Raw genomic sequence first — 16,115 nt, 5'->3', positions numbered from 1 at the left:
CTCAGATTGTGTAACATTGATTTTGGAAATAATTTATTTCAACAAAAATTGTAACTACAGTAACATAATAATTATGGTACTAAATTGAGGAAATGAGTAGTACATGTAGCGATAATCTGGTATTATATAAACTTTTATATTTTCAGATTGTTCGTCAAAGTGATGTTCTCATTGTTTATATTAAAAAGAAATTTGTGGCAATCTTCACAAACTTACGTACAATTTCATGTTCATTAACAAAGTGGTTTGTTGCATGCATTTAAATGTAGATATAGTAAAGTACATACATAAAATAGTATTATTACTTCCAATGGATACGATTGTGCGCTACAAAATTGTATTACAGCTAAAAAGGTTTAACCCAGTAGTGACGACAGGATTTGGCCGACAGAGAGGCTGATTCCATCGACGGTAGGGGAATGGACACAGGGGCTGGATTTCCCAGACGGGAAGGGATGATTTCACTCAGCGATAGCTGCATGGGCTTGACCAGGCGTCGTTCGGTCAACAACAAGGTGGGTGGGGGGGGGGGGGGGGGGGAATCCTTCGGAAGTTATAACAATTTAGGGATTTGAAAAGCTTATTAATGGATTGTAATGTCTAACCGTAAGTAAATATATATATAAAATTTCGTCGGACAAAGGCCACCCCTGATTTACATACTTCTATTTACCAATCAAACTGGTGATCTTATTTAATAACTGGCTTCCAGATGTATCATGCTGAACGTAAGACATGAAGATATCCCAGAAAACAACAACAGTGTTAACGTATAACACCCGATAGCGAGATGGAACATACAAGAAGTTAATACTCTGAGTAACTGGCCAAACAAAACAATCAATCTGGGGGCAAAAGTACAAAGAAAATATTATAAGAATATGTAGGCCTAGCGTAGGGCCCTAAATTTAAAAAAAAATGTTTTTTTTTTCCGACTGCACGATGACTGTATGATGTAGAACGTAATATAACGTCACTAAAAGTCATCTGTGTATGTGAATTCTAGGAAGTAAATTGGCCAAATCTACGTATACAGGAATGTAGGAGGCCCGGTAGGACGATCACGCATAAGTAATTCTGTTCTAGCCTCGTCGAACAAATCGTAAGCTCCCTTGGTCAAAACTAACTCCGGCTATATAAAATTGATTAGAAGATTGAATAAAGTTATTCTTGTTAATGAATAGATAAGGATTACTACTAATCTACGTAAATTTACTTTCAGAGTTTATGTTATATTGTGTCGAATATATGAAACATGTAGGCTGCCGGCACCTTGACCTTAGTGCCAACAAATTTTCACAAAAACATGATGCAATAATGACAAAATTATTATTGTTTATTTTCGGTAAATATTTTCAGTCTCTCCAAATTTCTTTCCTATTCTTCTTTCTTCCTATGCTTCTTCCGTTTTTTCGTTAAATTTTATTCAATACACTAAATACATATTTACGCATAATATGTATATAATTAGAAATTAGTATATCATTTCGATACATATTTACATATTTTAACTGGACTCTTAACTAGGCCTGTGTATACATTGTCTGTATTTAACATAATTCAATCTTATTGCTTTATTTAAATACTGTAGTATCAAATATTATTAAACTTTAACGGTTATATTATTTCATATAATAGATTTTTTCAAATAAATATCCAAACAATTTTCATTAAGGAAATATAAACTCTGAAAGTAAATTTACGATAAATTCTGAAAATAAATTTACGTAGATTAGCTCAATACAAATTTACATAATAAATGAGGGAAAAAAATCATCCATCCAACTGTTAGTGACGCAGGCACTGTCTGGGAGTTATGAGGTATTAGCACCCACATAATAATCAGGGGCGGATCCAGGATTTGAAAGACGGTGGTTCAAAATGTCTCAAAAAAAAAAAAAACCCAAAAGGAAAGGGGGTCGTGGGTACCTCCCCCGGGAAAATATTGATTCCTAGAAAGCCGAAAATGAGCTTCTGAGGAGTCTTTTAATGACCTTTTAAGTTCATCAAAATTCAAGATTTTTCTCCTCTTGAAAAGATCAGGTAATTTTATCTCAGTCTTCATTATGCCTCTATATAGAGAAAAAAAAATCAAAGAAACAGTGAGTTGATTTCCCGCACGATTAAAAATCGTAACGTTACTGGGTTTGGTCTACAGGAGTTCGTGCTTCGAACAGGTCATTCCATTCATAGAAAAAGCCTTTTGATGGAGAAAGTGTACCTTTTTAGCAAGGTTTGCCTAGGTCGAAATGATATACTTTTTTGTTTTGAACCACCTTCTTTCAAATTTTGGATCCGCCCCTGATTACTATGTGGGTGCTAATACCTCATAACTCCCAGACTGTGCCTGGGTCACTAACAGTTGGATGGATGATTTATTTTCTCATTTATTATGTAAATAATGGATATTAAGGTACATAAAGATGGATGCTTTCCTCATCATTTATACCTAACTCTCATTTGCTTGTGAAAGTATTTGAAGTTCGTGTGGAAAAATACAATGTAGTACAATATTTTGAAAGTTACTTTGGTGTTACCGACTATTTCTGTACTACTGTTTTATACATTAATTTGTTTGACTGAAGAGAAGACAACGTTATATTTACATACTAGACTGAGCAAGGGCTGGAGAACATAGGGCCTAATAGTCAAAGCAAACACATCATTAACTACACTATATGTTCTCATTTAATAAAACATATATAGAATACCAATGTATGGATGGATGAATGTTTATAATGAATCGTCGTCTTCTAGTATAAGGATGCCTATTAAATATTATTTTTCTATATTATTATTATTATTATCTATTATATATTATTTTTTTAACCAGCTTTCTGGTTTTCCACTAGGCAAATTTATTCGCGCGAATCAAAGCGTCGGTTCGCTTCCAGAGCTCTGATTGGTTGCGCATATTTTCCCTTCGCAAAAACTCCGACAGGAATGTGAATGCGCGTATGAACCGACGCTTTCCATTCGCGCGAATAAATTCGCTTAGTGGAAAACCAGCTTTACATACTCTTTGTATAAAAGAGTAAAAAAAACCCAAATGCTTAAAAGCTACAAAAGAGCGCCCTCAACAGTTGTGTTATGACCAACCATGCATTTCTAATGAGGTTTTTACATGACCTCATAGACGCGTGTGAATTCTTTATATCTCGGTAGGAATAACGGAATAACTTGGGAGATGGCTCGGTTAATACAATTTATCACTTTTTGTTGAATTTAACTTCACATGTGAATCGGATATTAGTGTTTGTTATTTTCCTAAAAAACGTACGCACACGTGTGTATTCGAAGAACACGACCTCTTCCTTGCCTGTTCTGATCGCTCATTTATTATGTTTGGCCATGAATGTATTATAGGGCCTAGTACATTATTATATACGGTACTATTTGAATAAACGCTTTTTTTTCTCTTTATTATCATATTAATAATATTACTATTATTACTATCATTATTATTATTTCGTTGTTAGGAATTTTCATTTTTTTTAATTATTTTAATGATGTAATTATTAATAATAAGTTTAATTTTGCAATCTTTACAAAATTTTTGTAATTTCATTGTATAATGTTTCCTAATTAATTGTAGTATTTTATCATCTTTTTATGTAAAACACACTGAACAGGTGTAAATCTGAAATATAATATAATAATATAATTATTTATTATTATTATAAATATTATTATTACTATTACAATTACTGTATTATTATTATATTTGTTAATTATTATTATTATTATATTATTATTATTATTATTATTATTATTATTATCATTATTATTATTATTCTAAACATTGTCTATATTCTAAACATGTTTATATCAGGGAACAGTGAATTGTTCTCTGGTTTATATACCGTATTCCATATATGAGGCATGTTGTGGCGAAATGGTTAAGTTGTCGCACGGTCCAGTATTGAGTAAATGAGCTATAAACTATGGGAGCTCAAAATATTGCTTTCCATTAACTTTGGCTTGAAATGTCCAATTTGAATGAATGACCCCTCATTTTAAAGATCACATACTCAGGTATCTGAAAATACTAATAACTTGAATTTCAATTTTTGCTAAAACTAAGCCATTTTGCCACAACATGCCTCATATATGGAATACGGTATATAAACCAGGGAACAATTCACAAAACAGATGAAATTCATAAAACAATGCTTGTACATTTTACTTTATTATGCATCGATAATTAATCAGAATCCTTTTAGGCCAAAATAAAGTACAGCTTCTTAAGTCTGTGCCTACTGGTAATACTGGTGTTTGATATTTCAGTACATTACAATTTGACCTTTTAATTGAATGATATATATTCAGTCACTGGTATACTGTATAAATTAAAAGATATGTGAATACATCATCTGGTAACGATGAAATGCTCCTGTATAATATCACACATTAGATTTGCATGTATTGAATAGGCCTAATGTAGACCTGTTGAAGATTGGAAATACAGTAACCCCAAGGACCAGAGCATGTAAGTACACAACTTCACCGGTGAGCCTAAATCATTCACTAGATAGGAAGCATGCCACCCCTCCCCCCCTACTGCCAGTAAATCACTGCAGCGTGCCTAGCATAATCCTACAGTATCCCAGACTTGCATATTACTAACTACAGATTGTTCACACACATAATCAAAAACTTTATACACATTTCATCCATCCAAAAAGAGAAGAGATGTGATTATCTTCATAGACACTTCCTGTTAAAGACCTGTCCAGCCTACTGACATTATCAAATTTTATGTTGACAAAAACATATAACATGCCTATTAAAATATGGTCATAATAATATCACATCATGACCATATTAAATGGGCACATCATGACCATATATGGGCAAATGTTTTTTAAACATTTATAGTACTTTCATCATAAAAATTATGTTGTGAATTTCTTGATAACATTTAAAAAATGTAACATCAGAATACGAAATGAATTTAATATTCAGTATCCGCAATTCACAATTTATTTCAGTATATTTTCAAATGGTCTAGGCTGTACTCCAGTTAATCAGCTAATAACTGAGACGTGTCAAAAGTTCCTTACTTTTTTTTTTCTTTGCACATTCTGGACAGCCCCACCAACGAGTAAGTTAATTTAGAGACGGAATAAAAAATCCAGGTATGGGACCCCAAATGAATATAACATGGCACGCACTCATAAAATAGTAAGTAACCCGAATTTAAGGCATGGAAACCCGGCTACAGTACTATTAATAAGTAGGCAAATCATTAAACAGTGCTACACAAGTTCACACTATTACCACTCCCACAACACATGGGTCTTTGGAACAGTATTGTCAGAATTTCTATGCATTATAACTGTATCTGAACTACTTTAAAACCACATCAAGTCACTCTTAAATAAAAGCACCTAGATTCAAATTTCCATTCATATTTTTTTGCATTAAAACGTGCAATAATTATACATTATTAAATAAGTAATAAATACATATATTGCATTGTAATAAGATGATTACTGAGGTAACGAGATTTGTATTGAAAAATCGACCCCTGTGTGACCAGCAGCTGTATCAAAGGTAGAGTACTGAACACTCTGTTAAAATGACATTAACCAATTTTTACAATACTAATTCCAGAATGCCATTGAATGAAAACAAATTTTTAAAACCTATTTTGGCAAAAAAAATTATCAAGTATGGTACTGCTGAAATTTATCAGTATGCAATTTTTCTTTCACTTGAAAGTTTTATGATTTTAACATAATAATAGCAATTTCTCCTGACCCAAAATCGTGATGGATCAGCTTTTTTTTTGTTTTTGCAAAAATATATTTTCCCCCTTTAAGGAAAGAATTTTCCACTACACCTTTTTTTCATGAATACACTACTGATAATCATTATTACATTTTTTCCTATATTTGCGATTTAATTTTTGTTTTTACACAGAATTTTTTAAATATAGCATTTCAGATTCAGATTCGATTCCAATTACCGATTAGATTACCCACAAGGTATTCTTTATAGGATATCCCACGGTAGGATATTTAGAAGGGCATAGGAGCACAATCAATTACTTTTTACATGAGATACATTATTTTATTCAATTAACATATGCAATTTAAAATATTTATTTTCTCCACCTAGGTTCATGATAGCAAAACTATTTTGCTGAATCTAATTATATTCTTTTCCTACCCTCCTCTGAAGTTTGTTTAGAAAATAAACTTGCGAGAAAAAAAAAAACTCTAAAGAAGATGATTTGCATAATCAAAAAGGTGAACAGAAGAAAGTTCTATAATAATTTCATATCTTCATCTTTTTTAGGATTCATGCCGTACTGGACGTATGATAGCACCGCATCCCAACCAAGTGTTATGATGTTGACGTAGGTGACACGTAGATACGACGGGATAAATGTGAAGTTAATAGCTTGAACAGCAGGCCAAAAGCACCAGTCCATCTGGGAAGAGGAGGATTAGAATTACCAATATCACCAGTGAGGAATTAGCATACAAACACCATTTTTTCCCCAGTGAAGCACATACATGAATTAACACTCAACAGAACCTGTAGCGGCATAAACGTTAATGTTGTAGGATAGTGTGCCCATAATGTTAAAAGTAGGTTTATTATGATGTAGTTATTGTTTTAGTAGACCATGCATAGTGAGGCAAGCTCACATGTATTTTTGACCTATGCAAGAATGAAAAAAAAAAAACAAGGCTAATGCTGTGATTGGTAACAAGTTGTTAGGGGAGTAGAAGATAAACATTTGAATAGTTCATCTGGTTTGTTTGCTTATTGTAGAACTGTTTAATCAATAATAAACCAACCACAATTTGATGTAAACTTACTGTGAAAAAGGAAGAATATATTTAACAGTTTTGTGTTAATTATGTGATATTTAGTAGTTTTTGTATCTCTCAGTAAACCACACAGCCAAGCAGTGTACATTACACAGACACACACACAAACCAATGAGCAATAGAGAAAATGCACAAAGGCTTAGAATATTCAATTGTAGCATCAAATTTTAGGATATCTGCTTATAAATGTTCTCATTGGCTGAGGCGAGACTCTTTTTATACCTTGTTTCGCGAACTTATTTTTTTTAAAGATCGTCAGAGGAGGGCGGAAAAAATAAAAATAAAATTTCGGTGTTTTATTGTTCAAAGAGTTTTGCCAAAAGCATCCAGTAAATGGGATGGTTAAATGCTTTAAATTTATATTAAATTAGGAAGAAGCTGAGGTTTGATATTGATTCAAACTGAATAATGGGTGCAGCTTTTAATAATTCAGATTGAAATGCAAATTTCAATTCAATTTAATTTGTTCCACATATTCAATATATGGTATCAGATGAAATGAGTATAGGCTTAAACACAACTATCATTACTTACAGTAATAACAAAAGTAACATACTGTAATAAAAAATGTAGGCCTAAATACCATAATAAGAAAAAATAAGTGTTAAAAACTACATCTAAATTGTTTTAACTATAATATTAATGTTCACTACTATGGTAATAAACCATAATATATTTCGTTTCAAAAACCTTACATAATATTCACATTTTATATTGTTTATTGCCAGAGAGGGAGCTAGCAGACACAAAGCCCATTAACTGCTAGCCTAGTAAATAAAAGTATACTGTACAGTATATATATCTGTCTCTTATACACATCTAGATGTGTATAAGAGACAGCTGGTATACTGTATAAATTAAAAGATATGTGAATACATCATCTGGTAACAATAAAATGCTCCTGTGTAATATCACACATTAGATTTGCATGTATTGAATAGGCCTAATGTAGACCTGTTGAAGATTGGAAGTACAGTAACCCCAAGGACCAGAGCATGTAAGTACACAACTTCACCGGTGAGCCTAAATCATTCACTAGATAGGAAGCATGCCACCCCTCCCCCCCTACTGCCTTTCTATCATGCTTGCATGAAATTCTCACTTTATACTATCTGGCTTTTTCAACCCTCACTCACTCGCCACTGAGGAAGGACTAGTGTTGTCCGAAAGCTCTGGTTCTATTTTTGGCTGTTTACTTACGTTTACTTTTTAGCTGTTGCTTATCATTTTTGTATCTCTACCGAGATCCAGCCATTGTTTCCAACAGCATTGTTGTTTTTCAGTATTTTGCCATTTAATCTATATATATATATATATATATATATATATATCCAAGGGTCCAATCCGTCAACATTCACATAATTAAACAAAATACTCAAGCAGATTGCAACCAGAAATACAAGCAATTGTATACATCATCAAAAAGAAAAAAAAAATCATGTATAAATATTGTTGTTACTTGTGCACTTAACGGTAATTTAATAAAGATAGTGAAAGAGATGATGTAAATCTTGATTTGATGTATTCCTTGTACAGTACTTAAATTCTTGTTTTATTTAAACACATGAGGTTTAATGGCACTGGGGAAAATATCCAGGGGGAGACCAGCCTAGATCCATCAGTAGAATTTCAATTATGACAATTCCCAACATTGGAAGCAATCAACCATGAAATATCCACCAGAAATACAAGCAAATTGTACACATCATCTTGGTAAAAATCTAAATCTAAGTATTCAAAACATTAGAGCAATTATTAAACCATGACACAAACTACAATCAGAACTATCAAGCAAAATTGACATTGCAATAAAAAGACAAGTCGATTATGTATACATACACAAATTGACATTATTATCTGACATAAATTAAACAGGAAATGCAGTTAATGGATAAATATTCCCAATGTTTTTATATGCAACAATCTATTCAAATCTGTGTATCATGTGCCTGCTAATTTATACTGTACTTCTTGATGGTGTCACTATGTTTGGTTAAAGCCATGGTAGCCAAGGCCCAATGTACAGCAAATACAGAGTAGGCAGTCTTATATTTACAAAAAAAAATGCATGATAGCATTTTTGAAAATATGTAGAATACTGCTAATGTATAATACTATATAGCCGCTATATTCACAGCTTTTATATTGCACTAAAAAAAACAAAAAACAAAAAAAAACAACCACATTTAATATTCTTCCTGGGCAATACCACACAGCGTGATGATGAAGATGCTAATTATGACACTAAATAATAATAATAACCATAACAATAATAATAATAATAATAATAATAATAATAACAATATGCGCTAAGTCGGACTTAGGGGGAATATCTTTTTTTTTTGTGTTATTTTCCCCTGAACGTAATTTTTTTAATTCTTCTTTAATGTCTTCATTCTCTACAGTAAGTTCCCCTTAAGTTAGGTTTTAGTAACATAATAATAAAAATAATAATAATAATAATAATAATAATTATAATAATAATAATAATGATAATAATAATAACAATAATATATTTTAATGCTTGTGGTACACCAGGTAGATAGTTCTGAAAAGAACTGTGTTTGTTGGGAAAGTCTCGACATTGATTCAATCGTCTTTAGGAGATAATAACAACAACAATAACAATCAATGGCAATCTAATAACAATAAAAAAAAAATCTAAACAATGGAACTGTCACTAGTATAGCCAATCATGAAAGAAAAGTCAGAATGTCCAGATACTGTAAAAGGATGAAAAGCGAGAAAATACAGCTATGAATTGTTGTATGGAATCAGTCATAGATAATTTTTTTTTCCATAATCATTTCACTTACCAGATAGAGAGTTGGGAATTTGCATTTGAAGTTTTCGATGTTTTCACTTAGTGGTTTACCTTCTAAGACACCTATCCCTACAGAATAAGAAAATAGATTATATTAAACCACAAACTGAAAACAAGACAATAGCATTGCAGTACCTGACTTCTACTCTGTGATCAGATTCAATATCAGTCACTAAGAGCAAGTTCAGTGGTCTAGTGGTTAATACACCGGGCTAGTTATCTGGAGGTCGTTGGCTTGATTCGCACCCATTATCGCTTGCAAGATATTTTTTCGATAGCCTTCAGTAGGATCAGTGGCGTAATGCTGGGGGACCTGTGGCTTTCAAAGACCTTTTGGATCCCGGTCATCAATTCCATTGTGGGATTTTTTAGATGGGCTCATTTTTTAATCATGTTCGTTATTTTATTCCGATTGTTTTAATAAACGAAGAAATAAAATAAAATGTATCAGTGTCGTTGTGTACTCGACGGTCGGCTGCCTTTAGGTCTACTTTGTCGTCAGTTTGCACCCAAAGGGTACACTACCTTCATGTAGACATTGTCGTCATATAGGTATGTGGTTTAACAGTACTACATTCACCTTCAAGTAGTCGTCGTCATACAGCCACTGCCCTGCCTTCACCGCATTGAAATAACAAATAACAAATTTGTAGCTAGAATACTAATACGACAACACAAATAAACGTCGCATGGCTATGGATTGGCAAAAAATGGAGCTCGAACGACAACAAATGGCGAAGTATTTTGGAAAGTATTTAAAACTTTTAGATGATTTTAAGCCTTCGCCAAAATGGCTAAGTTATTTTTTCGCCAACGCAAAATAGTTTTCGCCCATGGCATTCGGTTAGCATGAGCCCAGTAAAGAAATTCATTATCGGCCAACACCAAAAAAGGTCGCCACTGGCGACCAGACGACTGCTAATTTTCAGCCCTGCAGATTGCTTTGTTTATATATAAAATGGCTAAAGCAGTTGGTTACTTTTTCGCCAATGCAAAATAGTTTCACCCATGGCATTTGGTTAGCATGAGCCCAGTAAAGAAATTCATTATCGCCCAACACCAAAAAAGGTCGCCACTGGCGACCGGACAACTGCTAATTTTCAGCCCTGCAGATTGCTTTATTTATATATAAATTTAATAATAATCTCCTTCCAAGTATCTTCTCAAATTATTTTTAAAAATCTTACTCTGTTCATTCTTATGGAACCAGGTCCTCAAATATATATAGACCACAAAAATTTAAAACAAATCTTGCAAGAAATACAGTTGGAGGACATGGCTCCATTATCTGGAATAATATTGAAAACGATATTAGAAACTCGCCATCAATACATTCAAGTTCAAATCCAAAAGCATCTCTTGTCGTGTTATGATGGGTAATCTGTAAATTTATCCTATGTTTTTAACTCTGCAATTTTATTAGTACCGTAATCGTAGGCCTATGATGCGGTACTCTGTGCATATATATTAAAGTATGTACAGTCCGCGAGTTGCTTACCATTGCCAACATGAATTTGTATGTTTTGTTTCTGTTTATTGATTTCTTTGTTTTATTTTAAGGTGGCCATAATTCTACAAGCAATGCTCTACTTTGGCCACCGTCCACAATGATGTTATTTATAGTTTCATGACAGTATGATGATAATATTGTTTTCTTTTGTGGCGAAAGTATATCAGTATATGAATAGATCAAGGACCCTATGGGTGGGGGGTGCAGATCGCTGTACAAGTGTGCATTGTGTTACGAAAACATACTATGTGTTTTAAAAACATAATTCCTAAGAGAGTTATTGTTTGCACGTATATAATTATTCAAATCTACTCTTAAATCATTCCTCTTCAAATAGTTCAACTTCTTTCTAACATCCTCTAGCGCCGGTGACAAGCCAGTTTTGTTTGCTTTAATAGGCGCTTTAAAAATGTGTATTATTATTATTAATTAAAAGTTGTTATATAGTCAAGAATACATCTAACAAAGTACTCAGGCAAACTTGTTTTTCTATAGCCATAAATACTGTATATTTTTCCAGTGTTTCAATCTGCTCAATAAAAAAAATAGTGACTGAGTGCAACTCAAAACATAAGGAATGGTTTGGTTACAGAAAAAAAAAAAAAATTAGCATGGCCCACAACTTGAAAAATGGTTTGATGACCAGTGCTGAAAAAAAAAAAAAAAACGAAGTGAAATTGGTCATGCTGAAAGCCCTCTGTCTTTAGGTTTACTTGTTTCATAGTTTCTTTCCCAATGTTATACTAACTTTGTGTTTTTTCCATGGACAATGCATTCAATCTTCTTGAATACATCAATGTACAACAAAAACAAAAAAACCAGGCCTAACTGCAAAACATAAATTTTGTGCACTGATTATGAAACACAGTTTTGATATAAATAAAATGAAATGAAATAAAATAATTATTCTTCATTCCTTACCAATAATAAAACTTGCATTAAAGAAGGGAGCAGCCACAATCTGGTCCAGCAAAATCTTCTTGAGCACCATTCTCCCAGATGTTCCAGGTAAAAACCGATCTAAGTACAAATACCAATAGTGGTTGATCGGTCCAAGCATGAAGCCTATTGCAGCCATTCGACCTGCAGAGTGTGAATAGCATTCAACATGGAATTAGGACAGGCTACTGGGTGCTAAATACCATTCTCATAAACAACTTAACACTACCATTCCTGAGGAAAATGTGGTTTAGCACTAAGAATTACCTACCTTTCTTACACTTAGTTCTAGACTTGAGCATACACAGATTTGTGCTTGCCGTATTATTTTGGGAAGAAAGTTCTCATAGGAACATGCAGCCAAACAAATAACAATCTAGATTCCAAATTGGAATAATATTCAAGGAAAAACACTTTTTCTTTCCAGTCAACAGAAATGTGGAATGAGCTACCTAATGAATTAAATATGTATAAATATGGGTATAACTTTTAAAATTGTTGTTAATTAACTCTATATATTATATATTGTACTGTATATATTTTTGTTATGTTTAAATTGTACCACTTTGAACGGAAGATCAATATTACTGGAATTGTCTACAGTATAAAGAAAGAATCAATACATATTAACATGCTAGGGCTCTTTATAATCTTTGGATTTTAAGATTTTTATGCTAAAATAGTTAATGAAAATTTGAGAAAACATTTGTCACTTCCCCAACATACCATACATACATGCAGTAGAAAGGCGACATGTCTAGAGAGGTAGGTAAAAAGATAGCATAATAACCCACTTGCAGCATCATTGTGCTGAACTGCGCATAGGTATGGTCCATGACCACCTTACGGCCGTAAAGAGGCGCTTGTAGTAGATGTTCAAATCATTCCACAACGACAGGGCTAAAAAGAACCATAGCATCGGGGTATCCCCTACTCTTCCGAAAGACGCAATGGGTTCTTTAAAGTGCACACAAGCCACAAGTGTATACCTCCATTTTAAGACCTTATTGGAGAGGAAACTTGTTTCTTCCTACCTCAAACCACTGCCAAAGTTAAGGATCTAGATAGCAGCGGCCCTGCCTTACCGCTCAGCCACTGGACTTGGGGCTACTTGTCTAGGGGGAGGCGATCCCTACTACCTACCTGTCCTCTTCCAATCGTAGCTGTGACTTGAGTGCAGTTTACCCTGGGCTACATCGTTCTTCTTGTTTCGTCTTATCTCTCTGGTTTGTTCTATGAGGTCGCCTACACCCAGTAGTGAACAACATGTCACAGTGTTTGTAACCAACAAGTACTTGGAAAACAATTTCTTAACAAAAGATGGAAGTGTTGTTGAAGACATCAAAAGCTAGTTGGCTGGTAGATTCTCAAAATTAAAATGCTAAAAAGACGGGACTTGCTTGTTCGCTGCCCTTGCTCACTTACTCAATCTGTTCTTCAAACCTATAAAAACCAATAAGGAAAATGCAACCACATGTTTCAACAATCTGATCAATGACGAACACGCTTTTGTAGCAAACCCATCTTAGTGTAATAATAGATACGATATAAAAACATATAATTTCACATATTTCGCGACAACATTTTCGCAAAAACTCTTCATACTTTAAATTCCCCAAGCCTATCTTCCATATTATTGCAAGATCGGCCAAATCGCGTCACAAACGAAGGAAGAGATAGAAAAATAAATGACTTCAAAATTCGCTCAAAATCATCATATACTGTAAGCCCTCTCTCTCAGAGAGAGGGCTAAAAATAGGGCGAATTGTTGCACAACAGAAAATGTTGCCTGTCTTTAATAATTAGCCAATGGATATTAAGGAATTCATACAAATTAAATAGTTTAAAATGCATACTGTAGAATTAGTGGCTTAGCCTAGGCCTTAATTGTATTACTAGCTCTAACAAATTCTGGCAATGGTCCTGTAGCGCAAGAAGAGAGTAGCTAGGCCAGTGCTAATTCACATGTAGAACGCAGTTTGAGCTTTTTGCTCTTTTTGAGTCAGGGATATATATGCTTTCAAACTCGTTTCAAACTCTGTGCGCAGCAATTTTCGTAAAATGTGACATTTAAATTTATTTATTGATAGTGATATTAACATATTATTAGATATGGTGCAACATAATGTATTTTTTGGGAGATAATACTGACTTTTTAAGCGATTGGAACATTTGCAGTGGTAGAAATATAGCATGCGTGTGGGATACGGTCAGTAGCTGAATGGGGAAAAAAAATTGTATGTACAGTATTGCTATATGACGGATATTTCATTTTTTAAAATTTTTTTTATTTCTGTATTTTTTTTTTTTTTTTTTTTTTTTTAAATCATATTTTTAACCTTAGTTAATTCATTGCAATTCAGTAATGTGATGCATTACTGTAATGCATTAACTGGTGAGAAGATTCAATAAATTAATATACCACGATATAAGTCATCATGCTATTACAAGTTTAAAAAATAAGACCCCCAAAAAACCATAACCGCCAAACCCCCCTTTCATTCATGTCAAATCCCCACCAACTTTCCGCATCCCCACCCACCGCCTCCTGATTGCTCCCCACTACACAATCCACACGTCCATTGGAACCTGACAATTCTGCAATTCGAAGATAAGCCACCCATTGACAGAATAATAAATAGTATCAAAAAGTGCATATCCATTGAAGTGTGCACCAGGTACTAGGTATGTTTGTGCATTTTCAAACTGTGCAAAAAGAATTAATTGTTGTTGCAAAGATTCTAAATTGTGAAAGAAAGAATTCCATGCACAGTTTAATCTGTGCAAGGAAATCATGCACACATTGTGCAGAGGCCTCAATGCAAGACAAGAATATAGTATTACAGCAGTAAAACAGATAGTACGGCCCGGTGGGGAATATATCCTCTGCACAAAAATTTGGCCTTGAAATTCGTCCGCACATTTGGGAAAATAAGGGCAAATTTCCGCACAGATTTTGCCAAAAATTTGGCTTTTACGTAATCTTTAAATATATAAACAATGTATCACTTGTATGCAAAAATTACGATTTTACCCGCCTATTTTCTTAGTGATTATCCAAACAAATTTGAGTTCGTTTTTTAGGTAAGGTAGCCCTATCATCCGCGCAATAAATAAAAAACTTTAGAGTACATATGACCAGACTGTAAGGCCTGCCAGGAGAATATATCCTATATAGCCTAGAAATCAATCCAAGCATTTCGGAAAATAAGAGCCGAATTACACGCATGTTTTGCAGAAAAATTAGGCTTTGGCCAAATCTTTAATACAGGTATATGCAATTCAATTAGGCCTACTGTAGGCTAGAGTATGCAGCAATTAGAATTCCACGCACCCATTTTCCAAGCGATTTTCCTTGCAAATCTGGGCTGATTTTTTAGCTATCCCATGTGCAATTAAAAAACTTTACAGTGGCAATTGTTGATACAGCAGATAGCTGCTCTACAGGCCTAGGCTAAGGGCGGCCTATATGACTGGGCAGGAGTCAGTCAAAAGGCTTCTCTACTATTAAATTATGCTACTGTAGGCCTAGGACTAGGAGGACCTACTTACAGGCCTAGATATCTATGATGGGCCTAGCAAGACAACCAAGGAAGGCAGGCATAACTAGCTAGGCCTAGAGCCTAGCCCTAGTATGGTAGCTAGGCTAGCCCTAGAGTTCGAAAGAGGAGAGGCCTTGCAGTTGTACAGCATGCAGTAGGTTAGGCGGATCAGATTCGATCCATACATGGACACCGTGTAGGCCTAAAGTAGCCTCCATCAATAGGCCTAGGCCCTAGGCCTTAGATCAAATCCTGTACCTCACACAAACGCCCGAATAATTAAGATGAGAATAACTACCATGATCGTATCTTGTAATTTCTACTTCTGCCAAAAGTAACACCTAAGAAGGCACCAAACTTAAATTAAATCAAGTGAGAAATTGCATCATCCCCCACTGACTTGAGGAGGCTTAAAGCACAACAGACAACACGTGTAGCTCCACAAAAACACAAAG

At 33.9% G+C, this 16,115-nt stretch overlaps 1 protein-coding gene across 4 annotated transcripts; it reads right to left on the bottom strand.

Moving 5' to 3' along the window:
* Positions 1 to 518: 518 nt before the first annotated feature.
* On the bottom strand, positions 519 to 16,115 carry LOC117112664 (mpv17-like protein 2). 4 transcript variants are annotated; one of them, XM_033255774.1, is made up of 5 exons: positions 15,959 to 16,115; positions 13,262 to 13,561; positions 12,101 to 12,262; positions 9,662 to 9,738; positions 519 to 845 (listed from the first exon to the last, which is right to left on the bottom strand). In XM_033255774.1, exons 2-5 carry the CDS (start codon positions 13,458 to 13,460, stop codon positions 666 to 668), a joined length of 618 nt encoding a protein of 205 aa, XP_033111665.1. In that variant the 5' UTR covers positions 13,461 to 13,561; positions 15,959 to 16,115; the 3' UTR covers positions 519 to 665. The 4 variants fall into 4 exon arrangements, with proteins under 4 accessions (XP_033111665.1, XP_033111667.1, XP_033111666.1 ...); XM_033255776.1 differs by having other exon boundaries at positions 15,919 to 16,108; XM_033255775.1 differs by having other exon boundaries at positions 13,262 to 13,564; positions 15,923 to 16,108.

Source organism: Anneissia japonica, unplaced genomic scaffold, assembly GCF_011630105.1.
Source record: "Anneissia japonica isolate Jap-2015-1 unplaced genomic scaffold, ASM1163010v1 scaffold288053_len460827_cov147, whole genome shotgun sequence".
Classification (NCBI taxonomy): Eukaryota; Metazoa; Echinodermata; class Crinoidea; order Comatulida; family Comatulidae; genus Anneissia; species Anneissia japonica.
The sequence above is the reverse complement of the archived record's forward strand: the minus strand, read 5'-3'. Positions and strand labels throughout refer to the sequence as shown.